Source organism: Diospyros lotus, chromosome 7 (genome assembly GCF_014633365.1).
Source record: "Diospyros lotus cultivar Yz01 chromosome 7, ASM1463336v1, whole genome shotgun sequence".
Taxonomy (NCBI): Eukaryota; Viridiplantae; Streptophyta; class Magnoliopsida; order Ericales; family Ebenaceae; genus Diospyros; species Diospyros lotus.
Genome location: NC_068344.1, coordinates 11,960,042 through 11,985,021, shown reverse-complemented (window position 1 = coordinate 11,985,021; position 24,980 = coordinate 11,960,042). Strand labels below are relative to the sequence as shown.

The window sequence follows — 24,980 nt, the reverse complement described above, 5'->3', positions numbered from 1 at the left end:
TTTGAGCTATATTATTTTTTTTTACTCTTAACATGCCTCTTCATGTGTGGTAAGGCTTCATTGCATAATTAGTCCAAACATATGCAACTATTTAAATATTGGTTTAGCAGTGAGATTTGAATTCAAGATCTTTGCCTACTCTTGTACGATGTTGAATTGTTAACATTCATCTCATCTAAAAGCTTAAGTTGGTGGATAGGGAGTTAAATTTATCTTTTATATTATTATTTTTTTCTCAACAATAATGTTAGTTCCAATACAGTACTTTGCATAAAGGAGACATATTAAATGTAATAATTGTTAGCAACTGAGGAAAATGACAATATAATCCTGCAGTATTTTGCATTTACTTTCTCGCTATCTGAAACTTGATTTTTGGTTGTCTCCAGTATTACTAGAAAGCTAGGGAGTAGAGGCCTAGAAAGCACCCATGAGGCTATGGGTACAGTAACAGATATGGGATACAAGGACTTGAAAAAATAAGGATACGGATACAATAGGAATACAGAGAGAAATAATAATTCTTATAGGTCTATTAGTAATGTTCCTGAACATAATAACCAAAAAGCACTAAAAATATTGGAAAGTTATAATGAATCCAACATGACAATTTAACTCAACCATAATATTCAAAACTATTGGTAAAAGTCCCATAAAATTTGTGATTTATATTATCATTCCACACACACACAGCTTTTTTTTATTTTCAGAATTTTAACAAGGAGCAACTGTATATTTTATTTTTTACCCCAAAAACTTTTTGTATTTACAGTTTCTTACCACTAAAGGTTCTAGAAACACTATTTAAAATGCCATTGTAACTTGAAGTCTGTCCAACTCCTGGACAAGCATGTTTGTCACTTATTCTTATCCAATTATTAAAAATAAAATATAATACACCATTTGGTTTGTCAAACATGTATCCCATGGTGTCCAACAAGATACAAATTAATGCATATCCCTACTGGCCAAGATTCCAAACTGAGCTTTCAAGGGGCTAAAGTTGGTATGTCAAGTAAAACTCACAAGACCTGCACAAAAGTTTATTTTGTTCATGTTGAAATCGGAAACACAAGGGATTATCATGGACATGCTGATTTAAGATAGGTTATGAAGTTCATGTTTGGGGAAGAGTTTTCTGACACATTCTTGATGGTTGTAATGATGAGAATCATTCGTGGACATCTTATTCTTGCAGAACTCAATTAGATGAAAAAGTATCATTTCATCACAGAGCGACCATCAGAAAATAATAAAGTTATAACATTCAGCATTCTGTTGCCTCTCTAAAAAATGTTGTATATACTATCTAGGAGCTGAATTCAATCTCTTGAACTACTGTATTTTCCAAGACAATACAAACAAATATATATCCCTTTTAGTGATTTCTTTCATATTATTTTAAATAATTGTGATCTTGTCTACATTGTTGTTATGTTTATTTGTGGCTTCTTGTAACACTATTAATCTCAAATTTCATAGGTCAATGGGTGTGAAGTTGCCTTTGTATCCTTATTTTCCTTTGAAAATGATTTCAGGTCCCCTCTCTCTCTCTCTCTCTCTCTCATGCACGAGAACGTGCGCACACACACTGAAATTCTACCTAGTTTTCTGATTTAAAATAATTTGCCTTTTATTTAGGATTCCAGAGGCATTGCCTTCTCTTCATGATGAAGTCCTTGAAACTACTGAAAATCCTGCCATTGGTTCTCAACATCAGAAGAAACAGGTTACAGTAACTGATTTAGGTTCTATTTTCTTACTATTTTTTGACTGTTAACATGTTGTATGTCTTCAATCACCACAGGATAGTGTCACTGGGATACTTGGTGCTTTCATAAAAGGCTTCAAAGGGAACAAAGAAGGGAATATTAGGGATGCTATTGATGGTCATAAAACTATTGTGGCTCATCTAGAGGACATATTTTCTAGGTTTCTGTTCTCAGACCCTTACACAAGCATTACAGATGACACAGAAGTTGTCGAGCTTGACATAGGTTCTCCATTTCTTCAATTTCTCCTTGCTCTTTTCCGTCTACCCCTCCGTTTCATTGACTGTATATCTATTTTGGACAGATGATGTTGATGTTGATGAATCAGCATGGGTGCCATCTTCATCTCAAAAGAACAAGGGTGAAACTAAAGGTTGTTCAGATTTTTCACCTCATTTTGTTTCATGGTTAAGTGGTCTTGACATTTTTATTTTGCAGATGCAGTTAATGAAATAGAGAGGGAAAGGTTATTTGAAGGCGGTAGTACGGATGCAAAACCAAGATTGAGGACAGCAGAAGAAATTAGGGCCAAATATCGAAAGCCTGGGGTAATTTCATCAACATATACTAGTGATTGTTTTAATGATGTGGACTACATAAGCTTACATGGTCTCTGTTTATAGGATGCCTCTGCAGCTGCTGCACATGCAAGAGATAAGCTTGTAGAGCGCCAGGAAAAACTTGAGGTAGGCCAATGTACTGATTTCTTAATAATTCTGATCCTTTCATTTATTACACTTTCCTTCTTTTGAACACTGGTGAGGTTTGTTAACTGACCTCAAAACACATTGGAAAATCAACAACAATCACAAGGCTTAATCCCATTATGTGGGGTTAGTTACATGAATTCTAGACTTTCAACCATCTCTATCATGACCATATCCTTTGTAAGATTATTATATCTTATTTCATGCCTAAATGTTTCCTACCAAATTTTCCTTGGTCTTCCTCTTCCTCTTCCTCTTCCTCTTTTGCTACAAAGTTTTTCTATTTCATCCACTTGCCTTGCACATCATTGCTATGCCTATACTTTTTACGCGTTGGAGGTTAACTACCCAACATTTTAAGTCATATAAACAAAATTTGTCTTGTAATTGTCTGATAAACTTTTATTTTAGCTTTAAAGGCATTTTACAATCAAAGAAAATGCTAGGCGCACTTCTTCACCTTAACTATATTGCCTTGATTCTATGAGTAACACCATCCGTGATCTCTATTTGTTTTTTGGAAATTGATCCAAAATATTGAAATTTATCTTTTTTGGTAACTTGATCTCCCAATCTCATAATTAACATAATCCACATTTTTATTTTTACTCTCACATTCCATATATTCAATTTTTGACCTACTTAATTTAAAACTTTTAGATTCTGAATTTTATTATCTGTCTTCTTCTTTTTTTCTTTTGTCTTATCCATGCAATATTATTTGCAAATTGTATACACCAAGGAATTTCTTGAATACTTTGTGAGTATATCCATTATAGGAGTAAAAAGTTAAGTGTTCAATAGTAAATACAAATCTTGGATGTAATCCAATCGTAATCAAGAAAGTCTCAATAGCTCCTCCACAAGTTCTAATATATGTTTTTGTTTGATGATAAATGTCCTTAATAACTTTTATATATGCAAAATGAACTTCTTTCTTTTACAATACCTTCCATAAGAGTTCTTTGGAGACACTGTCATGTTTTTAAATACCACATGCAGTGTAATACCTAGATTTTTAAAAAAACTACAAAGAGTTAAGCTAAGAAAATTTCAAGGATGAAATTTCTTTTAAGGGGTATTAGATGTAATATTAAAAAATGTTAGAAATTTTGGATAAACAATTAATTTTGAATTAATTGAAATTACATCTAAAAGGGGGCTTAGTGAAAGTTTGGCCAATTATCAGGCCTTGGGAGGAATCCAAGATAGCCAAAATGTGAATTTATAAAGAATGGGGCCTAAGTGTAATTTGGCAAAACTTCTAAGATAGGCCAGGTTTACAAATCTTAGGAGCCAACTTTGAGTGCAAAATTTGACCAAACTAAATAAAACTGGGTCAAGCCTAATATTGGGCCTCATAGAGGGGTTAATGATGACTCAAGTTTGACAGAAATTGATGAGCAAATTAAAAGTTATTGAACCTGAAGTTGATTAAAATGCACGATAAGAAGGTTAGATAGCCTACTTTGAACCCAAATAAAATTTGAATAGACTTCAGTTGAAACAAATCACAAAATGGGCATTGAAGTAGGCATAATTGAGAACACAATAGTACAATCAGATTACACACTTTATTGTCTGATCAGAAATAATCGAGCTTGGAAGACTGCAAAAAATGTTGTTCAAGATATGATGAACAACTTGGGTAAGCCATTTTGAGCTAACAGTTACAAATTATATTGAACCATTTTACAACACACAGAGATGGCCTGGAAGAGAACATGTTACTGTTTTCGACACCAATTTTCGACCATAGACAATTAAGATATTAAAGTCAGAAAAGTTGGTAGAATAAACCACAAGAAATCACCAATGAACCCACTGGACATTGCAAGGATCATTCAAATTGAGCTTCAATCACTCAAATTTGATCACAAACAGCCATATCTTCAGAAATGATGAAGAAATCTATGTGAAATTCAAAGAAATCATGCCAAAAGGGGCAAAAAACGAGCAGTGGCAAAGGTGACTAGTAGGTGATTGTGGCGTGTGTGGGTCACCAAACATCAACTATAAAAGTTTTTTTTTTTTTTTAAAGTTTTGGATACACCAAGCAAGAGAGCGAAAATAAGGAAAAAAAAAAAATCAAGGCTTTTGGTCTGGAAAACCAGTCTGACGAACTGGGTTACTGGAGAAGATGAAGACTTGGGGTGGTTTCGGTGGTTTTTTTGGTCTTCCTGATGGCGAGGAGCAGCAATAGTGGTTGGTAACAACCCAAGGGGTGGTGGATAATGGCTTCTAGCAACAGAAGCAGTGACCGAGGTTTGCCAGAGCATTGCTGACAAGTAGTTTGTCCGGGAAGACAGGGAATTGTGTGTAATTAATTAAAAGTTTGGGCTTTTTTGCAAGTGACATTTCTACCCACAAAGTTTTGTGTCATTGCATATAGACTTGCTATTTTTGGTTTACTATGCATATCCCTCTAATTTCCTTCAAGTTACAGCAACACCTTGCAATTTACATGCTGTCATGTATTTTTGGTTTACATGAAAGAGATTCGCAATTACAGCAACACCTTGCCATCTAGGTTTCAATCTGGAAGGACAAACAACGAAAGAGATTTGAACTAGAGAGATAGAGAGCATGCGCCACAAAATCGGTCCATCAAAAACCAGATGGTTGGGTTTTCATCAAACCCATCCATCTAGGTTTCTATCTGGAGGGAGAGACAAGAAGAAAGATTCGAACGAGAGAGAGGAGCAAGTGAGAGAGAGCGAGTTGCCTAAAGGGAACCATCGCTTGCTCAAAGGGCAAACCCTATTACAAATGGGGTTTGGTTCCAAATGGCTTCATGAACGAGAGAGAGAGAGAGAGAGAGAGAGTAAATTAAATATAGGTCAATTGGTCAACTCTTGGACACTGAATGGCGAGGGAGGTTTGTGCCATTTTGAAAGCACAGAAGTGGTTGATGCAATTTAAACAAACTTTAGGGATGGTCTATGAAATTTACCTATGCAAATATTATGGAATACCTCAAGTAGGTTTATATAATTCTTCCTTTACAAAAGCCCCAACAGTTTGACAAACCCTACCGATTTTTGTAATTCAGCTCTCAACCATTATTGTACATGCAGTAACGTAGCACATGTTAGGTTATAGATTGTGTGCACTGCATCCACTATATAAAATTCCTGGATCTGCCCACGATTATAGTTTCTCTCCTTAACATCTGTTCAATTTCGTTCTGGCAAAGCAGTAAGTCAAAATCTGCTGTTTATTAGCTTTTTAAGCTAAACCAATGTGATATCTCATTGCTAAAGGAGAGCATATGGATTTGTCTATTTCTCTTGGCCCTATTTGGTGAATTCTAGTCTCTCGGAGGCTAGATCTGAATGCACCCTTCCTTTATTATTTTATAAGATGATATTTTTGGTAAAAAGAAATTTTCAGCCAAGTATTATTTTTCCCTATTTGGTTTCAATAGGGTTGCATTATTGTACAATAACAGATGGTGCAAATATGCACACAAAGGACATTTTGGGTGTGTTTTTCTATTTGCCCGGTATTTTTCCCCTAGTTAACTAATCGGCTATCGGTTTTTCCCTGACTAATATGCTTTTGTTGTTACTACCAGAAACTTAGGATGCACACTGAAGAGCTACAAAGTGGAGGGCAGAACTTTGCAGATCTGGCACATGAACTTGCCAGGAGAATGGAGAAGAAAAAGTGGTGGAACCTTTGATATGTAAATAATAATACCAGTTTATGGTTCCTGGGATTGATATGGCAGAGGTCTACAGCAGTATCACTTCTAACCAACTTTGTAATTTTTTTTTTTTTTTTTGTTATTACTAATAATTTATCTGCTGGCCAGCAACTTAAAACTAAAGATGAATGAAAGCATTACTAATATTCCTTTTTCTTGTGGCTTTCCCTTTTGGCCTTCCGACGCCAATATGATTTGTTCTTAGACTCTGATGTGGGGAGGGGATCTGTTCTATTTGTTCGCGTGGTCGGTGGGTGTGCTTTTCATGGTAATCGTGCTTTGTGCTTTTCTTGTATCTTAAAAAATTCATATTAAAATTAAGGTCAAGAAAAGAAGCAAGAAATATTCTACCGGAGGAACAAACGATAACGATGGAAAAGCTCAGCTCTGGCTCTGCATAAAATTCAACACGGCTGGCTTTCTCTGTTCGGTCGGTGTGTACGTACCATTCATTTGCCTCGCAGTAATACGAGGAGAGGAGGTGGGCTAGGTGGCAATTGTTGGTTCGAAAATTGACCCATCCCTGTGAGCCAAGTCTGACCACGTGGTCCTCCTATTCTCTCCTCAAATTCCAAGCGTGTGGGCCCCACCAAAAGTACGGTAGTCGGAGCAATGGAAATCTGAGTGCATTGGGAGGCCCAACGGGCAGGCAACGTCATCCACCCACGATTCCCTCAGCTCCAATTATTATACAACTGCTAACACGCACCCACACTTTGAACAACATATATATGTAGAAAGCAAATGTAGGTACGATCTAATACGATGTTGTGGCACATGAAAAACGTTTAGCAGTGTTTTGACTTGTGAAGGGAAGAGAAATTGTTTTGGGTTGGGGTTGGGAAGGATTGCAGAAAGTGAGGTCCCTCTTTTCAGATAGTTATATATATATATATACATACCAATACCACACCATTCATTGGGAGAGAGAGAAAGACTTCGTTTGCGTGTTTGTGTGGAGGAGAGGAAGAAGACAAGCAACAACCAGCACCGAGTTGAGCTGTTGTAGCCAAGTGGACGAGAAGAGATCCCGTGTTATCTTCTCATCGCCCTTCTGGTTTGCAGCTATAATTTCCTCTGCTGCAATAGATACAGTCTTTAGTTTCTCTCCTTTTGGACAGAGGAGAGCCCCGGAAGAACTGAAATTCTTGGACTTCTTTTGCATCTGGGTCTCTCACCGGGTAAATAATGGCCAGTTGGGTCTTATCAGAATGTGGTTTCAGACCCCTCCCCAGAATCTACCCTCGGCCCAGAAATGGACTTCCCTCCATGGCCGCCACTCCTTCCAAGCTTAGGCTGCCACAATCAGTACCGGATCCGGTTGGTTCTTCCTTTTGGGTACCAACTGGAACTGGGTCTAGACCCGGAAACTGGAGGCTCAAAGTGAGTGTCCCTGTTAGGATCCAAACTATAGAGGAAGAAGGAGGACAGCGAGAGAATGGTAAGGAGAGAACAAATGGTGCTAATGAAGAGGCTGAATTTGACCCTGGCGCGCCGCCTCCATTCCGGCTGGCTGATATTCGAGCTGCGATTCCAAAGCATTGTTGGGTTAAGGACCCTTGGAGATCTATGAGCTATGTGGTCAGGGATGTGGCTGTGGTTTTTGGGTTGGCGGCGGCGGCCGCCTATCTCAACAATTGGCTCGTTTGGCCTCTTTACTGGTTTGCTCAAGGGACCATGTTCTGGGGTCTCTTTGTTCTTGGCCATGATTGGTAATCAATTTCTTGCATTTAGTGACATTGTTTCTTCAAATTGACGCCCAATTCAGGGATTGTAATATCAGTCATTTCTGGGTTATGGGTTTTTGCAGTGGCCATGGAAGCTTTTCAAATAACCACAAGCTGAACAGTGTGGTTGGACATCTTCTCCATTCATCAATACTTGTCCCATACCATGGATGGTTTGTTTCTGATGGCTCTTCTCAACCCCCCCCCCCCCCCCCCAAAAAAAAAAAAAAAAAACATTCTGTTACCATATTTTCTGGATAATAACAAAATGAATGATGATGAAACAATGCAGGAGAATTAGCCATAGAACTCATCATCAGAACCATGGGCACGTGGAAAACGACGAATCTTGGCACCCAGTAAGTTATCCATAGATGCAAACTCTTGCTGTTTTGATCTATTTTCCCACTTCAAAATTACTGAAAATTGTAGCCTTCTTCCTTTATTCTCAGCTGTCTGAAAAGATTTACTCCAAGTTGGATAATCTCACTCGCCTACTGAGGTTCACTTTGCCTTTCCCTTTGCTTGCATATCCCATCTATCTGGTGAGCCTACAATTAATCTGTCTTCTGAATCAATTCTTAAACCACAACATGATCCACAGCTCCACAGTTTTCTAATAGTTTTAGGCCTTGGCTTTTTGTGCAAATCGCAGTGGAGTCGAAGCCCTGGAAAGACAGGCTCTCATTTCAATCCAAGCAGCGACCTGTTTGTGCCGAGTGAGCGAAAAGATATCATCACCTCTACCCTGTCTTGGGGCGCCATGGCTGCACTACTCGTTTGTCTATCCTTCGTAATGGGTCCAATCCAACTGCTTAAGCTCTATGGCATTCCCTACTGGGTTGGTTCTTGTTGGCCCTTCATTGTCCTAGAAATATTTGTTTAAGTCAGCCACTTCTGTTTGAATCCTTTATCTGAACATATTATTGTTCCTTTATGCAGATTTTCGTCACGTGGTTGGATTTGGTGACATACTTGCATCACCATGGTCACGAGGATAAACTTCCTTGGTATCGCGGCGAGGTACAAAACTGGACCTCTCAGTATATCTTCTTCCATTTTGCAAATATACAGTATTAACATGCTAAGTAAATATGAATGTTTTAAGTGGAAAAAAAGAGAGTGAGGCTAATGTTATGGCAAGTTTTAATTGTTTCCTTGGTTGAATCGACCAGGAGTGGAGTTACCTGAGAGGAGGATTAACAACACTAGATCGAGATTATGGTTGGATTAACAACATTCACCATGACATTGGCACCCATGTGATACATCATCTCTTCCCTCAAATCCCACACTATCACTTAATAGAAGCAGTGAGTATCTCCGTAAACTTGATAAGCTTACAGGCCATCCATAACAAGTGATATTATATCCCATTTTGTCTCAAGGTTTTTACATTTGGGTTTGTATATTGCAGACAGAGGCTGCTAAACCTGTGCTAGGGAAGTACTACAGGGAGCCTAAGAAATCTGGGCCTCTCCCATTTCACTTACTAGGAAGCCTTATCAGAAGCATGAAAAGGGATCACTATGTAAGTGACACTGGGGATGTTGTATACTATCAAACTGATCCACAGCTCTATGGCTCTCCCAAGGCAGAATGAAGACCACAGCAATTTCTTGTTTATGAGGGAAGCCTACTAAGCAACTGATTCTGTACAACCGATTTCATTTTTTGCTACAGAAGAAAGAGATTATCTTGTAGCATCAGAACTGGGAGCAATAATTCCCGCACTGGAGATTGTATTGGTTCAAACTTTGATGCATAATAATTAGAATTGCATGCGCAAGAAAATGCTATTTCTAGGTAGTTTTGCTCCGAGGAAGTACTCTCGGATGTTATTAATATGTAATTACAAGACCCAAAAATTTCATGGGAGAAGCCAACTAATATCATGTGAAATATAACTTTCTTATTCAGTGCACTTACAAGAACTTTGCCTGCAACATACATAACTAATGATGAAAATGTACTTTATTGTATAAACAATATGATGTTAATGAAGCATGGTCTCCTTGTTCTGCATCACAAGAAGCTATTCAACTTGGACATCACATCAAACAGTAGTTTACAGAATTTACTGCTCTCATGAAGGATGATATCCGGTACTCATCTTTCTGAATTCCATCAGAAGCACAAATGCCACTACTGACATCAATTCCTTGTGGTTGAAGAGTAGAAATAGCTTCACACACATTATTGGGGTGAATCCCTCCGGCCAAAAGCCAACCATGTTTGCTTCTAATTGCTGGTAACTTAAACTGGGACCAGTTGAATCCTTTGCCACTGCAGATATATGTGCAATAAGGTTAACCATGAGAGGTTTCTATTAGTATTGAAAAGTGAAAATTACTCTTGCCTCTAATCTTAAGACTTCATTTCAGAATCAAACAGCATTACCAACCTAGGACAGTGTTCATTTTTGTTGATTTACAGGCACATCTGTATATTTGTCACTGTTGTCCAATAACTGAACTTAATTTATTTGTTGAAAGGTGATGTTTATCTCATTTATAGTTTAGTATTAGGAAAAATAAAAGAACAGAGCTGACTCTGAATACTTTCAAAAGAGAGGATGGTTATTGCCTTTTGGCTAGTGAAGCCGTACAGAAGTCAATTTAAAGGCATGCACGTGTTTGATGGTAAGAAACATGCAATTTTTTAATTCAAACATTGGTTCATGGGCAAGGATTGTCAGCAACGGTATACATGGTTTGTGATAGAGACTCATGAATACCAACTGGCTTATGCATCATATGAACTAATAAAGTGTCTAATTTCTCTCCGTCCAAGTAAGCTAGAAAACTGATATTCTTGATCCTGAAATTTCACCCACTTTTGGCTTAACCTATAAGATCAAAATGATCTTTCTCAACACCATATCCCACTTGAGTCACCTTTTAAGTGAGCCCTCCACTTGACCCTTTTTATTAGCATATACTGCATGCCCACTTAATCATCTTTAATAAGCGAGTCCTCCACTCAGCTGGTTCTCATAAATTACAGTAGTGGTGGATTCTCATTACATAGATACCCATAAGTTGGACTTGCTTTGATAATTATCTAACATAAAGAAAGAATTGAGAACTAGAAGGTTTCCTGTGTCTGTGATACAAAACTCCATATATGGTTTTTGAAACTTGTGAAGAAGAATAGTGAGTGTGTAGCATTCATGGCAAACAAATGATTTAAGCTCTATTCAAATAGGGATTGTATCTTACCTGCCACCCTTTGCACTATCCACTAGAACCCAATCAACCAAAGCACAGTCTTGTTCTGGAATATGGTTCAAAAGCTCTCCATCTTCTTTGGCATGAAGAACATATATTACTCGGTTATCTTTCACTAAAACTGGAAAAGCAGCCCGAGAGCAATCTCCATGGAGCTGCATAATTTCAGCAATTTACAAACTGAAATGAATAAATTAAGATAAATGCAAGGCAATTAAGGTTTAACAAACTTACCTGTACATATTCAAGGTCAGCCGCCTCAGAAGCTCTTAGTATGGTGTCTGTGTCATCATCCACAAATACACCGGCGGGTTCTGCCCCATATTCCCGGGCAACTTTTGAAATCTCCTTAGCAACAGTAAGTGAAATGGATCTCTTTGAGTGGGGCCATAAAATCATCCCAATAAAATTAGCACCTGCTTCTGCTGCTAGAGCAGCGTCTCTAGGTGATGTGACTCCACACATTTTAACCAAAGGCCGATTCTTTTCATTTTCCTTAAAACCATTGAAAATTTCTGTTGGCTGGTGTAACATGCATTTAATAGAATTATTTGGTAACAATCTCAACCTTGAGAAATGCAATGCTGCACCAGGGGAACCTGTGAATGGCAAGACAATGGATTATCAATTAATTGTCATTAAATAACCAAGGAATGACTAGTATTAAGAAGCATTAATAGAGAAATAGAAGTTCAAGGAGATTTACACAGTTTAAAATGTTCGCTTGCCAATAATTTTTATGAATTAATGCATGAGCAGAGTGTTAGGATGGTAGGAACCTGAATTCAAGAGACTTCCTTTCTAATGAAGAAGACAGGACATAACAATATTGTTTATAGATTGGAAAAAAAAAAAAGAACAACAATTAAAGAAAAGAAAGTTTATGATCTCTGAAATATATATGTGTCGTACCCCTCCCTCTCTCCGAGAGAGTTCTTGCCGAGAGAGAGCCCTCGGGGAGAAGGCTGCGGAGGCCTTTCAAAATTCCAGCTATATCATTAACTTCAAGCTGCCACTTCACATGTTCACTCAATTGCCTATTGCATCAATACAACCTAGATTTGCTTGGACTTGTTTTATGATTATGCTCAAGATGGACCGTGCTTATTCATCATGTTCCAAAAACAACTAGAATGGTTGTGATCTTAGCTTTACACCCTACTTGAATAGTTGGTTGAGGCTTTAGAGAGGTGCTAGCTTGACTAGTTCTTCTACCTTCTCGACTACATGCATAGGCCACATATCTTATCATGCCATCCACATTCTTCTTTGAATTCCTTTTTTTCACTGGAAACCCCACATGGTAAGCATATCTTTTATAAAATTCATAAATTTCATTCCACCCTTAGGGACAAGATCATCGTGTTCTCCTACCAATTCGTCATTTAAAGGAGGACACTCATTATCTTGAAAATTTTCCTCATTATCTTCAAATGATTCTGGAAGCACACTATCATTTCCTAGATCATAACAAGGTACAATCATAAGATAATACAATGTTACCTATATAATTTGCATTATCCATAAATTTAATTCTCCTTGTTTTATATCACTAATTCTTTCATAAATTGAACAAACCACATTTGAATAATTTCCATTTTTCTCTAATTATATGTGATCAAGTTACCATTTAGGGAAACAAATATATGAGCCCATCAAGCTATTTATACTCACTTATGTCATATGTCTGAGAAAGCAATGCCATTTTTCATAAAAAAAAATCAGACATACCTATGTTACTCATTTTGGCTTCTTTCTTCTGCTAAAATAGAGTTGATTATCTGCAATAAATTCTGAAAAATTATAGCAAGTGAATGCTAGAGTAGAAGAATATTATGCTACATGAATATATAAAGAGACACTAGAGAAATAGAAAGGAGACAGAGGCCCGTCATAACTGAATATATTAAGTTGCCATTTATGCTACATTATGCTAAATGGTAAGTTACATTATGCTATATTAAGTTACCATTTACCACATTATGCTACATGAAACTGAATATATTATGCTAAGTTACCAACTGAATATATGAAACTGAATATATTAAGCTACAATTTACCATTTAGGATATATTAAGTTACCATTTATGCTACATTAAGACACTAGAGAAACAGAAGTATATTATATGTGATCAAGTTACCATTTATGCTACATGAATATATTAAGTGAATTCAAAGAAATAGCATCATTTGAAATGAAAACAAAGGGCTGCCACAACTGGGCCAGACCCAGCCCCAAACACAATGGGCTAGGCCCATCAACCAACTTGGCCAACCCCACAATCGGCAGTTGCCGGCGACCATCGCCAGCCGGAGATTTCCACAATCAGAGCCTACTATTAGAAACACTAGGTCAACAGGGGTTAACATACACAAAAGTGGGCCGCATTTAACGGTTGGATTTTCGTAGATCGGATTTTTAATTTTAAAACCCACTGCTAGTGGTTTCCGACAATCAGAGGCAACCACCCGACATCCTTATCCCCATTGACCCACATGCCAAAAGTCCCCAACATCCAATGGCCAAATCTACAAAAATCTAAGTTTAAAGCTTTCGGCCAAACCAAAATATCGCGTATATACGTATATATCATCGTTGTGTGTTGAAAATCATCGTTGATAAAACTAAATGACTTACCTCCTTGTAGATCGGGGCCAATGGAGATAGAATCGAGAGCGAGAGATAGAAAGTGAGAGAAACGGCCAGAGTTCCTTCAGCTCGTTATGGCTGATATGCCATTGCACAGGTAGGAGAGACAAAGACCAAATGGGAACAAGCAGGTTGGTCGGAGATGCCGCCAAATGGAAGAGAGAAACAGAGAGACGGCTGCAGGGGTGGATCTAAGAATTTAGGTTGGGGGGGCTAAAATTTAAAAAGTTAGTGTAATAAAATTCTTATGTAACTAAAAAGTCCGTACAATAAATTTTCATTAAACTTGTGCTCGACGAGGTTTTGAAACAAAAAATTCATTAAACTTGTGCTAAATTGATTTTGCTCACTATGAATTGAAGTACTTTTACTAGTACGATGATCTCTCTTTCTGAAGAAAGATAACAATGTTTTTCCTTTCTTTTTACAGAAGGTTGTTGTTTCATCCCAAGTTCTAAGATACACAAACAAAAAATAGCACAATTCAATAATTGAATAATTAAAATATTTAACTCAAAATTTGAGGCAAATGCAAGTCCAATACAACAACTGTATTTCTAGAGTTTAAACAAAAGAAGGCAAAAGTATGGTCGATTCAAATATTCAATAACAGATTCACAATAACAAATTCCAGGCTTCCAATAACAAATTCCAGGCCACGCCAATTCCTAAGTTCCTAACTAAATGCAGTAGTCAAATAGGCAAGCAGACACAAAGTTAGCCGAAAATCACTTACTTAAAACTTGGTGAAAAAAGGCAGCGATTTCAACAACAAATCAAGCATAAACAAGGGAAAAAAATATGGGCGAAAAATAGAAAAACTATCTAGATTTAGCTGTCAATCGAGAGAATCAAAGAACTGAAAGAAGAGAAAACATACCTGGGCTCGAATGAAGCAAATCTGGAAGTTTGGGGGGGGGGGGGTAAAACGAAGACCTGAATCAGAGGCAGGGCAGCGAGCAAGAGGGCGAAGCCGACTGGCCGAGCGAGCGTGGGGGCGAGGGCGAGGGCGAGCGAGAGCAAGAGAGAGGCAGTCAGGCAGAGAGCGAGGGCGAGAGGCAGCGAGGGCGAGCGAGAGCGAGAGCAAGAGAGGCAGAGAGCGAGGGCGAAAGGCAGCAAGGGCGAGCGAGAGCAAGAGGAGCCGAGCCCGAGCGAGAGCAAGAGAGAGGCAGAGAGCGAGGGCAAGCACGAGCGGACGAGCAAGAGAAGAGGAGGCAGAGAGCGAGAGGCAGCGCGGGTGAGCCGTGAGCGAGAGCGAGGCCGAGAGAGGAAGGAGAAGAGAAGGGTTTGCGCAAGTGGCCAGGGCTGGGCTGGGAAAAATGTGGGTGGGCTGGCTAATACTAAATAATCAAAAAATTTATTTTATAAATTTAATTTTTGTTATGGGCTGACCCAAAACACCTCACACATAAATCCATTCCTAGACAGCTATAGCAGAAGCATTAGAGAGAGAGAGAGAAATGGTGTAAAAATGAGTCAAACGGATAATAGTCATTTGGTTCGAGAGAAAGGCTGAATTTTGGGTATTTAAATTGAGGGTATAATAGTCATTTTTGTCGTGGGTAAAATTGCAATTTGGCATAATTCTTGTTTCTTTTTCTACACTGACCACACCAGCCCTACAGTTAGAAAAATTATGGCTTTGGCCAGAAAAAAAGAAAAGGAAAAAGAAAAAGAGGAGAGAAAATTAAAAAAGGGATAGTGAGACAAAGAGTGCGAGAACAGGAGAGGAAAAGAGAGATGATTTCTAATATGAAGCTAATGATAACTAGATTTGTTGTAGGCTAAACTCTCAGGACAGTTTATTTCGGAGAAATCTCCGGAACAATCCCGAAGAAATGTGCCTGTAGCCGGACAAGGGTTTGCTGGGTACCTCTTCCAGAGCTAAGTGAAAAGCAAAAATTAATAATAATAATAATAATAATAATTATTATTATTAGAAATAATAAATAAATAACAAAAAAATAAAAGGAAAGAGAGAGGAGAGGGCAAGGCGCAGTCAGGCAACGCCTGCCCCTATACATAAGGGCGGATGGCTTTATAAATAAGGGCCCCTTGTGCATACGAAAGACTCTTCCACGCGCGGGTAGGTAACAAGGCCTCGGCGCGCGCACAAAAGAATTTTATGTTCTGTTCTGTTTCATTTTGAATTAACACTTGCTTGCTGCTGCTGCTGCTGCTGCTGCAACAAGCAAGCAACTACTATAGCAAGCAGCAGCAGCAATTTTTAAGATTTGCACATTAAAGATCTTTTGTGGTTTCAAAATGTCATTAGAGGTTCTTATGGTTTTTTTGCCTCAAAGAAAGGGTGTTCGAATAAAAAAAATAAATTACAATAACTTGTAAAGATCTTTTTAAACTGCATAAAATCTTTGGGACAAGTAACCTAAACTTTAGAGAGAGAGGATTCGACTACAATTTAACCTTAATGTTATCGAATTAGGCTTGTAAAATTTTGTGTGGTCCAAAAATCATATTAATAAAATTTGATTTTACAAAAAAAAAGAAAAAAGAAAAGAGAGAGAGAGGGGTTAAAATACCTGTTTACTTGGTAAATTGAAAAATAAATTTTAATTCTATTATGCATAAAAGTTCTTTTATTATTAGCCAAATATGATTTGAAATTCCTAAAAGTATTGTTTATGTGAACTACAAAGTTTTGTTATTCTTTAACGAGATAATGACACCTAGTAAAGAGTGAATAAATTTTGTCAATGATCAACTTGATAAAGTGTTGAAATAGTTAGCTTAAGAGACAAGTGAATTAAACATTTTTTTACCCTTAAAAAAACTTAGAGAATTGAAATAAAATAAAGTAAATAAGAATGCAATAAAGTAAGAATGTAGCACATGAGATTTAAAGTGATTAAGTTTTCATAGTCTAATCCACCACCTTAGTTTATTAGTAAGAATTTTGGCAAATATATAATTTTTATCTTTTTCTTTATCTTTTAACTTTTAAATAAGATCAGCTACAACCAATACAAGTTGGCTTTTTAACTCTTGGCTCAGCCACATCCCAATTGCCTTTCAAGGTTTAGGCTTAATCTTTACAAATTTTCATAAATAATGTGAAAGGATTTTTGAAAAGAAAAATAAGATATTATAATGTGAACTGAATTTTCTCTTAACAGAGAGTTACAAGATTTGAAATTAAAACACACTTTCTTAGAATGAAACAAAAAGAATTAATCGTGAGTGGCTTGAGAGAAGATAAGCTCACAAAGTTTGTCACTTGGTTGTTGTAAACTTTTTCTTCAACTTTTTCTCCTATTTATAGGTTTCATATCTTAGATGTGTTGCTCCCTTTGGAAATGACCACTCAAGAGGGGGAGGAAAATTGAGTGATTAAAAATTTAATAATTTTCTTAAAGAAAACTCTTGAGATAGAATTTTATAAAAAGGCTGAATAGACTAATATATCTTAAATTTTGGGTCAATTTTTAATTTTATCCAGTTTTGGCCTTTGCTTCAATTTAGTCATCGAACTTTCACATTAGTTTCAATTTTATCATCGATCGGCCAATCGTGTGCTCCACCTTACATGGCGACTGATTTGGCCTGCTGATGTGTCCAATAATGGACATAACAGCAAAACACCCAACCTGACCCATCCCACCTCGACTCACTCGCTTAAAACCTATTATTTTCATCATTTAGCTAGGGTTTTAACCCCTCTGTGTGCTGCCATCGTCGCCAAAACATATGCCGGAACTGAAACTAGAGTTCTTTCTTCGACCTTCGGCTTGCCAACGTTAGCATCAGAGATTAAGGTCTGGGTTTCTTGGTTTGTTTGTTGGGTGTTTTGGGAGAAGAATAAGTACTCCAATGGTAGTTTCAAGAGCTTGAGTCCAGGAAGATTTGAGATTATCATCCATGGAAGTTTCAATATAACCTGAACCAGCCTAGAAAGAAGTATTCTTTTGATGCCATGAAGTGGGCCTTGACTTGGTTTTTGGATCATTTTCCAAAGTTCAACAAGCAGTTGTTTAACCTGATTTGAATTCCCGAAAGATTGGTTGTCTTTTCTTCTTTGCTCTCTTTGGCTTCACTTTGTTGATCATCAACTTCAATACAGATCTCAAATGGCGGCTTGTGTAATTTGGGCACGATAACGTGGTACAAAAAGTCTAGAAAGTGCAGGCATTGCCCAAGTTTGGAATTTGGGAATTTTTCAACCATCTTAAACGATTAAATCTCTTTACATAATCCCATCGACATGGAAAAAAGCTTCTTGTCGGCCGATTCCAGCTGTAAAAACTCCAACAACTTTGTGAGTAAAAACATGAGAATTTGATTCTCGAGCATCACCAAATCTCGAAGAATGGCCTTGTGCGCCAACTTTCTTCCGACAGGAGTTTGAATGAATTCCAGCAAGAAGGCGGCGTCAACGACCATCATACAGGCCAAGGTCTCGTCATTAAAATCCAACTACTTGTGGTAGCAACGTATGATTCGAGGCTCAAGCTTGGCCAACTCGTCTACAAAATGATGGAATTTGAAATCTTGAGGATGCTCTTTTTGGGCTCTTTTAGCGACGACAAGTTTGTGGCACTGCATCTCGTAGAGCTTAGGCCACTTGTTTGAAGGATGACTTCCCAGACGGTGGCGGTAATAGGACTGGCGATGACGACAACTGTTGTGGCGGAGGCCTGCTGACTGGGGGATGGCGATAGGTGACACAACCACAATAAAGAAAAAGACCCACACCCATGTCGAAAAAAGGCAACAACGGCGGAAATAGTGCACAGAGGGGTTAAAACCCTAACTAAATGATGAAGATAATAGGTTTTAAGCGAGCGGGTCGGGAGAGATGGGTTGGGTCAGTTGTTTTGCTGACACGTAAGCTACGGCACATGCTTGGTTGATCAAGCATAAAATTGAAACAAATGTGAAAGTTCAATGACAAAATTGAAATTGACCCAAAGTTCAGGATATATTAGTCTATTCGGCCAAAAATTATGTTTGTATAAATATGTATAGGTGAATTTGTTTAAGATTCTTGAAGAATAAATGCCACCAGATATAGCAAGACAAATAAAAATGAGACAATATAGAGTTATAGTGGTTCGGTGTTTTCATACACATGTAATCCACTCTCCCAATGTCTAACCACCATTGGGATTCCGCTAAATCTAACAACACTAAGGTTTTTAACTTAACTCATCTTGAAAACTAATGCACATCTAGATTTTCAATGGTTTTAGGCAACCAACACAATCCACAATGAGTTTAATAAATACAATTCTTGTCCACAATTAGACACTGTAAAAAGGGAAAAAGGGAAGCGGTATTCCCACACACTTTATTGATATGAATAAAAAATATTTATAAAATAAGTTTTTTAAGAATTTTCCTAAGATTTAGGACTAGATTACAGCCCTATTATCTAGGACTAGATGTTATTCTACTAGATTACAACACTAAAAGATAATACAAAAATAATTTAAAAAATAATACAAGATAATACAAAGCAAAATAACAAAAATAAATAGAAAGATGATAATGGATAATCTTCAAGACCTAGCCCGGTCTTATTTTATTTCTTCAACACTCCTCCTCAAGCTGAGGAGTGGATGTCAATCATCCTCACTTGCTCACTAAGACTTCAAACTAAGTACTATAGAGATCTTTGGTGAGGACATCTGCCATTTGTTGAGTAGATGGAATATAGGAAATCTGCAAGAGACATGTATCCAATTTTTCTTTTAAGAAATGCCTATCAATCTCAATATGCTTTGTTTTTTCATGTTACACCGAATTGTGGGCTATACTTATAGTCGATTGATTATCTTCCAAAAGTTCAATTGACCTTGGCATTGAAATTTTTAAATCTTCTAAAATGATCTTGACCCATAAGAGTTCAAACACACTTAGAGCTATAGCTTTAAACTCAACCTCAACACTTGATCTAGCCACCACCCCTTGTTTTTTACTCCTCCAAGATATCAAATTCTCTCAATGGAATACACAATACCTAGTTGTGGATCTTCGATCAACTAAATAATCATCATAATCAACATTCGTATAGCCTTAAAGCCTCAAGTCTGTCCCAGGAGTAAATAGAATCATTTTTCCAAGTGTAGCTTTGAAATAACATAGAATCTTCTTAACTACTGTCATATGTTCCTCATTAGGATCATACATGAACTGACTGGTTACGCTGATAGTAAAGGATATGTCAAGACTAGTGTGTGCTAGATATATTAATCACGCTACCAAGAACTGAAATCTCCCATTATCTACCTCTTGACCACCCTTATTTGCCTGCAGTTTTGTATTGGGATCTACTGGTATCCATCGCTCTTTTCCTCCTAATAAACCGATTTCATCAAGCAAATCCAAAACATATTTTCTTTGTGACAGAAAAATGTCTTCCTTTGAGTGAGCTACTTCAATGCCTAGGAAGTACCTTAATTAGCCAAGGTCTTTGATTTCAAATTCTCAAGCTAAGTTGTGCTTTAGACAACCTTATTCAACTGTATCATTCCCTATCACCACAATATCATCCACATATACAAGTAAAGTTGTTACCTTCTCTCCTTGATGCTTGATAAATAGAATATGATCCCCTCGGCTTTGGTGGTATCCCATAGATAACATGGCCTTTAAGAATCTGCCAAACCACGCAAGTGGGGACTACTTGAGCTCATATAAGGCTTTCTTAAGTTTACAAACCTGATTTTTTCCATCTCCTTTATGTTGAAAACATGGAGATATTTCCATAAAGATATCTTCTTCTAAATCCCCATGCAAGAAGGCATTCTTAACATCAAATTGTTGCAATTTCCAACCAAATTTAGCTACCAATGCTATAAGAATTCTATCAGTAGTCATTCTGGTCACATGAGCAAATGTTTCTAAATAATCAATACCATAACATTGAGTGTAGCCTTTGGCAACTAGGCATGCCTTATACCTATCAAGTGTTCTATCTACCTTGTATTTAACATTAAAAATCCACCTGCACCCCATTAGTTTTGCATCCCTTGGTTTAGGAGCTAGCTCCCAAATATGGTTTCTTTCTAAGGTATTCATTTCTTCTGTCATGCCTTTTTTTCCAGTTGTGGTCTTTTACAACCTTTTCCACTAATTTAGGAATAGCAATTGTATCCAATGATGCTAGAAAGCTCCAATGGTTAAGGGATAAGCGATGGTAGGATAAGAAGTTGGATAATGGGTGCTTGGTGCAAGTTCTTACACCTTTCCAGATGGCAATTGGTATGTTTAGATCTGTATATTCCGATTGAGTCTGAGATGGGTTAGAAGTGTTGGTAGAGTTCTCACCATGTGAAATTTTCAAGCTAGTGTCAAGGATTGATGATGGGTTTGGCAAGTCTTCAATGGGCTTTCTTCTCTTGTAAACATAGGGAGAGCCTTTGTATCTTATAGAAGAACTAAGCCTCGAGTGAGCCTGTTCAATAGGAAAATCAGAAGGCAGAGGTTGAGATAACAGAATCGGATTGGAATCTTGTGAAAGGAGACTTTAACTAGAAGTTACTGTTTCAAGACTAGGGTTGAGAAATTCCCAATCCATATTAGCTTGTCCAATAACATCTGGCCTATTTTGAATTGGAGTAAAGTATGGTTGTGATTCACTGAATGTGACACCTTTAGAGACATAAAATTTTCGAGTAATAGGGTGATAGCATTTATACCCCTTTTGTGTTGGAAATATCCAAGAAAGATACACTTAAGGGCCCTAGGGTCCAATTTGTCTCTATGGATTTTGAGTATGTGAACAAAACACACATCCAAACACCTTTAAAGGTAAATGAGTATGAAGATTGAGGTCTAGAAAGAAACGAGCTAGACATTGGAAACAACTTTGGTCATTAAAAATACTAGATGGCACCCTATTAATGACATAGGTGGTTGTCAACACTGCCCCCCCCCCCCCAAATATATATATATATATTGGTACAAGATGATGGTGAAGGAGGGTTCGAGTGACATTGAGAAGATGTTGCATCTTTCTCTGTGCCACCCCATTTTGTTGGCGTGTATCAATGTAAGATGACTCATGGCTGATTCCTTCTTGTTGAAAATAAGTAGGCAAGTTAGTATTGGAATAATCCTTTGCATTGTCCGTTCTAAACCATTTTATAGGAGTATCAAATTGCGTTTGAATCATTATGCAAAATGTAATTAACATTAACCCAATGGCAGCCTTATCTTTTAGAAGAAATACCTAACATATGCAGGTACAATTATCGATAAATGAGATGAACCATTTTAACCCAGAACAATTGGGTATTTTGGATGGTCTCCAAACATCATAGTGAATCAAATTGAAAGGTTTTGAAGATAACTTGTTACTAATTGGAAATGAGACTCAATGATGTTTAGTAACAATACATTCATCACACCTAAAGCTACCAAGATCTAAAGACTTAAACAAATATGAAAATAATTGTTTTAAAACTCCAAATGGAGGATGGCCTAACCTAAAATGGTGTAACCAAATAGAAGATAGATTAGAGGCTGACTGGGAGGAGAAGGCCACAAGTTGTTGCTATCTCTTTGTAGAACAATTACTCTCATCGTCCAAGAGATAGAGCCTATTCCAAACCTTAGCCACACTAATCATCTTCCCAGTTTTCTTATCCTGAAACTTACAAATTAAAGGTGAAAAAACAACCAAACAGTTAAGATCTTTGGTTAGTTTATGTATATAGATCAAACTAGTAACTAAGGTTGGGACATGAAGAACTTGTTCATGGTGAAGCTATGGGTTTAATGACACTCTACCTCTTCTAGAGATAGAGACAGTTGCTTTATTTACAATGGTGATATGTTTGGTAGGTAGGTTTCAAAACAATGGATATTAGGGGTCATATGATCCATAGTTCCTGAATCAAGGACCCAAATGCTATTCTTATTAGATTTAAAAATTGTAAAAGTTGTATAGGAAAGAGTATTACCTTACTGTACTAAGGAGCAAGAGTCTCCATCTTGGAACGTTCAGAGAAAGGCCTTCAGCTTGCCTAACTCCTCGGTATTTAATTGAGTTAGATCAGTCTCTGATTCTCCTTTATCATCTTCTTCTTCTAGATCCTTGTGGATAGATAAATCTGAGGTTTCATATTTTTGAAGTCTCCAATCCTGCTTCCTTCTCAAGAAATTTGAAACAAGTTTCCCTAGTGTGTCGAGGCTTTCTGCAATGGCTACACCATTGTCCGTCACGATTAGAGCTAGCACCCTAGTTCTGAAAAACAAATCCAAGTCTTCCAGGGTTCTGAAAACCTGATTTTCCAGCCTTGTTTCCTCTTCCTTCTTGCTTATTGATGATCAGTGCTAATCCCTTGGTGTTGTGCTCAGTTAGCATTGCATATCTTTGATTTTTCTCACTCCTTATAATAGCAAAAACTTCATTTAAATTCGAGAGTTTGTCCCTACCAAAAACTTGCACCCTTACTTGGTCAAAGTCATGGTTGAGCCCGACTAGGAACTCCACAATCTAGTCTCTCTCAATTATTTGATTGAGAGTTGCAGCATCCTCTTGGCACACCATCTTGATGGCTTGATATTGGTCAAGCTCCAACCATAAACTCTTCATTTGGTTGTAGTATTCGGTCACTGTCAACTACCCTTGTTTGGTGGAGTTGATCTTTGTTTTCACTTCAAAAATCACGGAAGCATCTTTAACCTTGGAAAAGGACTATTAGACTGTTTCCTAGATCTCTTTGGCTATTCTTATGAACATAAAATTTCTACTTATGTCCGGTTGCATTGCACTCCACAACCATGACATAATCCTTGAGTCCTCCACATCCCATATAGTAAAGTATGGATCATTTTCTTTCAGTGGATTGTTTGTCAAGTGACTTCCTTTGTCGCATCCTTTAAGAAGGGTCTTCACCAATTGAACCCATTAATGATAATTCCTACCATCTAATCGATAGGACTGATGAAGGCTCGACAACTCCCCCGCTATAGGGTTTTGATCAACAGGATTTAGCTCTCCAATTATGTTGGACGAAGGAGCAGAAGATGGGGCGTTTAACGAGAATGTTTCTGTCATGATCTTTAAAGAACAGTTAGATCAATGACAAGTTGAAAAAAAGAGTAGACTAGGTACTACAATAAAGTCAGATAAAAGGCACGACAAACAGTTGAACACAAAGGTACGAACATGATTGGAAGGCACGTACACGAAGGATTTCGATTCCAAGGATGAGCTAAAAAGACATTGGAAGGCCAATTTGGAGCAGTTGGAGGCGAAAGGACAACAGACTCACCTTTAAGAGCCGGCGTGTGGGGTGGAAGGTAAATTGGCGGAGGTGAGTAGGGATTTTGGCTATGATAGGTCTCTAGTAGTCGGCCAATTTGATGACAACGAACCCAATGGTAGTGGCAGTGTTGGTAGGCAGTGGGCGAACAGTGGTGTTCTGACTTCAATAGTGACGGTGCAATGAAGGCATTTGAACTAAATGAAGCGATAGTGCAATGAAGGCACTAGGATTTATTGTATGAGCCTATTAACGAGGCTCTAATACAATATATAAATGGAGAAAAGGAAACGGTATTCAATAAGCCAAGGCCTTAATAATTAGAGGGGAAAAAAAATACCATTTAGCCCAACCATTAACCCATTTTATCTTTTCCCAAATTCCTTAGAATATTTCGAGTTAATCTCCCTTTGAAAAATTTAATCAAATTTTCCTTAGCCAAACCTCCATTTATTTTTCCAAAATACTATAAAATTTTCATAATTTATAAAGCAAATTTTTGGAACTCAAACACCAATTTTCCATCTATTTTCCCAAATTCAAGAAAAATATTCATTTATTTTATTTTCCCAACAAAATCAAAATTTCCTCCAAAATTTCCCAAATATCCCTTAATTTCGATAATTCCTCCAAAGCCTAAAAAAGTGAAAAAATTTAAGAAAAATTTGCCAGCGGGGCTCGCACTAGGCCCAGTGGTGTGCTGGCAGTGCGCACTGGCCGCAGGCCACATGCACCTACCGCACGCTCGCTTGGCCGTGACCCAACCTCCTTCAAAATATTTTTTTTTAACCCAAATTTTTCAAAAATTAATTTTCTTAATAATACAACAAAAATCTCCCACATTCACAAAAAATTAAGCCCATACAACCCATGAGATGCTTTACACAACATACCCCAAAAATAGGTTTTACAATAAGTTTAGGCTTCAACAACCCATAACCATCTTTACAAAC

The 24,980-nt window shown here is 37.4% G+C and overlaps 3 protein-coding genes across 10 annotated transcripts in view; 2 read left to right on the top strand and 1 right to left on the bottom strand.

Moving 5' to 3' along the window:
- The window catches only part of LOC127806244 (uncharacterized), a 40,656-nt gene extending 34,313 nt beyond the window's left edge, over nucleotides 1–6,343 (top strand). The window contains exons 18-24 of one of the 4 annotated variants that reach the window (XM_052343401.1): nucleotides 1,483–1,538; nucleotides 1,642–1,729; nucleotides 1,808–1,997; nucleotides 2,077–2,133; nucleotides 2,211–2,320; nucleotides 2,396–2,458; nucleotides 6,057–6,343. In XM_052343401.1, the coding sequence (XP_052199361.1) occupies nucleotides 1,483–1,538; nucleotides 1,642–1,729; nucleotides 1,808–1,997; nucleotides 2,077–2,133; nucleotides 2,211–2,320; nucleotides 2,396–2,458; nucleotides 6,057–6,164 (672 nt within the window). In that variant the 3' untranslated portion in view covers nucleotides 6,165–6,343. Of the gene's footprint in view, nucleotides 1–1,482; nucleotides 1,539–1,641; nucleotides 1,730–1,807; nucleotides 1,998–2,076; nucleotides 2,146–2,210; nucleotides 2,321–2,395; nucleotides 2,459–6,056 lie in introns of those variants that run through there. The other 3 variants (XM_052343400.1, XM_052343398.1, XR_008024377.1) reach the window with 3 other exon arrangements.
- Nucleotides 6,344–7,078: 735 nt separating this feature from the next.
- On the top strand, nucleotides 7,079–9,839 carry LOC127806246 (omega-3 fatty acid desaturase, chloroplastic-like). Its single transcript, XM_052343419.1, has 8 exons — nucleotides 7,079–7,900; nucleotides 7,999–8,088; nucleotides 8,208–8,274; nucleotides 8,368–8,460; nucleotides 8,571–8,756; nucleotides 8,858–8,938; nucleotides 9,091–9,228; nucleotides 9,333–9,839. Exons 1-8 carry the CDS (start codon nucleotides 7,377–7,379, stop codon nucleotides 9,516–9,518), a joined length of 1,365 nt encoding a protein of 454 aa, XP_052199379.1. The 5' UTR covers nucleotides 7,079–7,376; the 3' UTR covers nucleotides 9,519–9,839.
- On the bottom strand, nucleotides 9,794–15,118 carry LOC127806247 (N-(5'-phosphoribosyl)anthranilate isomerase 1, chloroplastic-like). 5 transcript variants are annotated; one of them, XM_052343421.1, is made up of 6 exons: nucleotides 14,676–15,118; nucleotides 13,784–13,972; nucleotides 12,877–12,938; nucleotides 11,380–11,744; nucleotides 11,137–11,300; nucleotides 9,794–10,201 (listed from the first exon to the last, which is right to left on the bottom strand). In XM_052343421.1, the coding sequence occupies exons 3-6, from the start codon at nucleotides 12,887–12,889 to the stop codon at nucleotides 9,967–9,969; spliced, it is 777 nt and encodes a 258-aa protein (XP_052199381.1). In that variant the 5' UTR covers nucleotides 12,890–12,938; nucleotides 13,784–13,972; nucleotides 14,676–15,118; the 3' UTR covers nucleotides 9,794–9,966. The 5 variants fall into 5 exon arrangements, with proteins under 5 accessions (XP_052199381.1, XP_052199382.1, XP_052199385.1 ...); XM_052343422.1 differs by having other exon boundaries at nucleotides 12,877–12,926; XM_052343425.1 differs by lacking the exon at nucleotides 12,877–12,938.
- Nucleotides 15,119–24,980: the final 9,862 nt, after the last annotated feature.

Bases quoted from the DNA above. Each gene is read 5' to 3' on its own strand.
- LOC127806247 (XM_052343421.1), bottom strand. The intron at 11,301-11,379 runs GTAAGTTTGTTA...GAAATTATGCAG, and splicing joins CTGACCTTGAATATGTACAG to CTCCATGGAGATTGCTCTCG. The intron at 10,202-11,136 runs GTAAGATACAAT...ATATATCTGCAG, and splicing joins GATAGTGCAAAGGGTGGCAG to TGGCAAAGGATTCAACTGGT.
- LOC127806246 (XM_052343419.1), top strand. From the start codon at position 7,377: ATGGCCAGTTGGGTCTTATCAGAATGTGGTTTCAGACCCCTCCCCAGA. The intron at 8,275-8,367 runs GTAAGTTATCCA...CTTTATTCTCAG, and splicing joins ACGACGAATCTTGGCACCCA to CTGTCTGAAAAGATTTACTC. The intron at 8,461-8,570 runs GTGAGCCTACAA...TGCAAATCGCAG, and splicing joins TTGCATATCCCATCTATCTG to TGGAGTCGAAGCCCTGGAAA.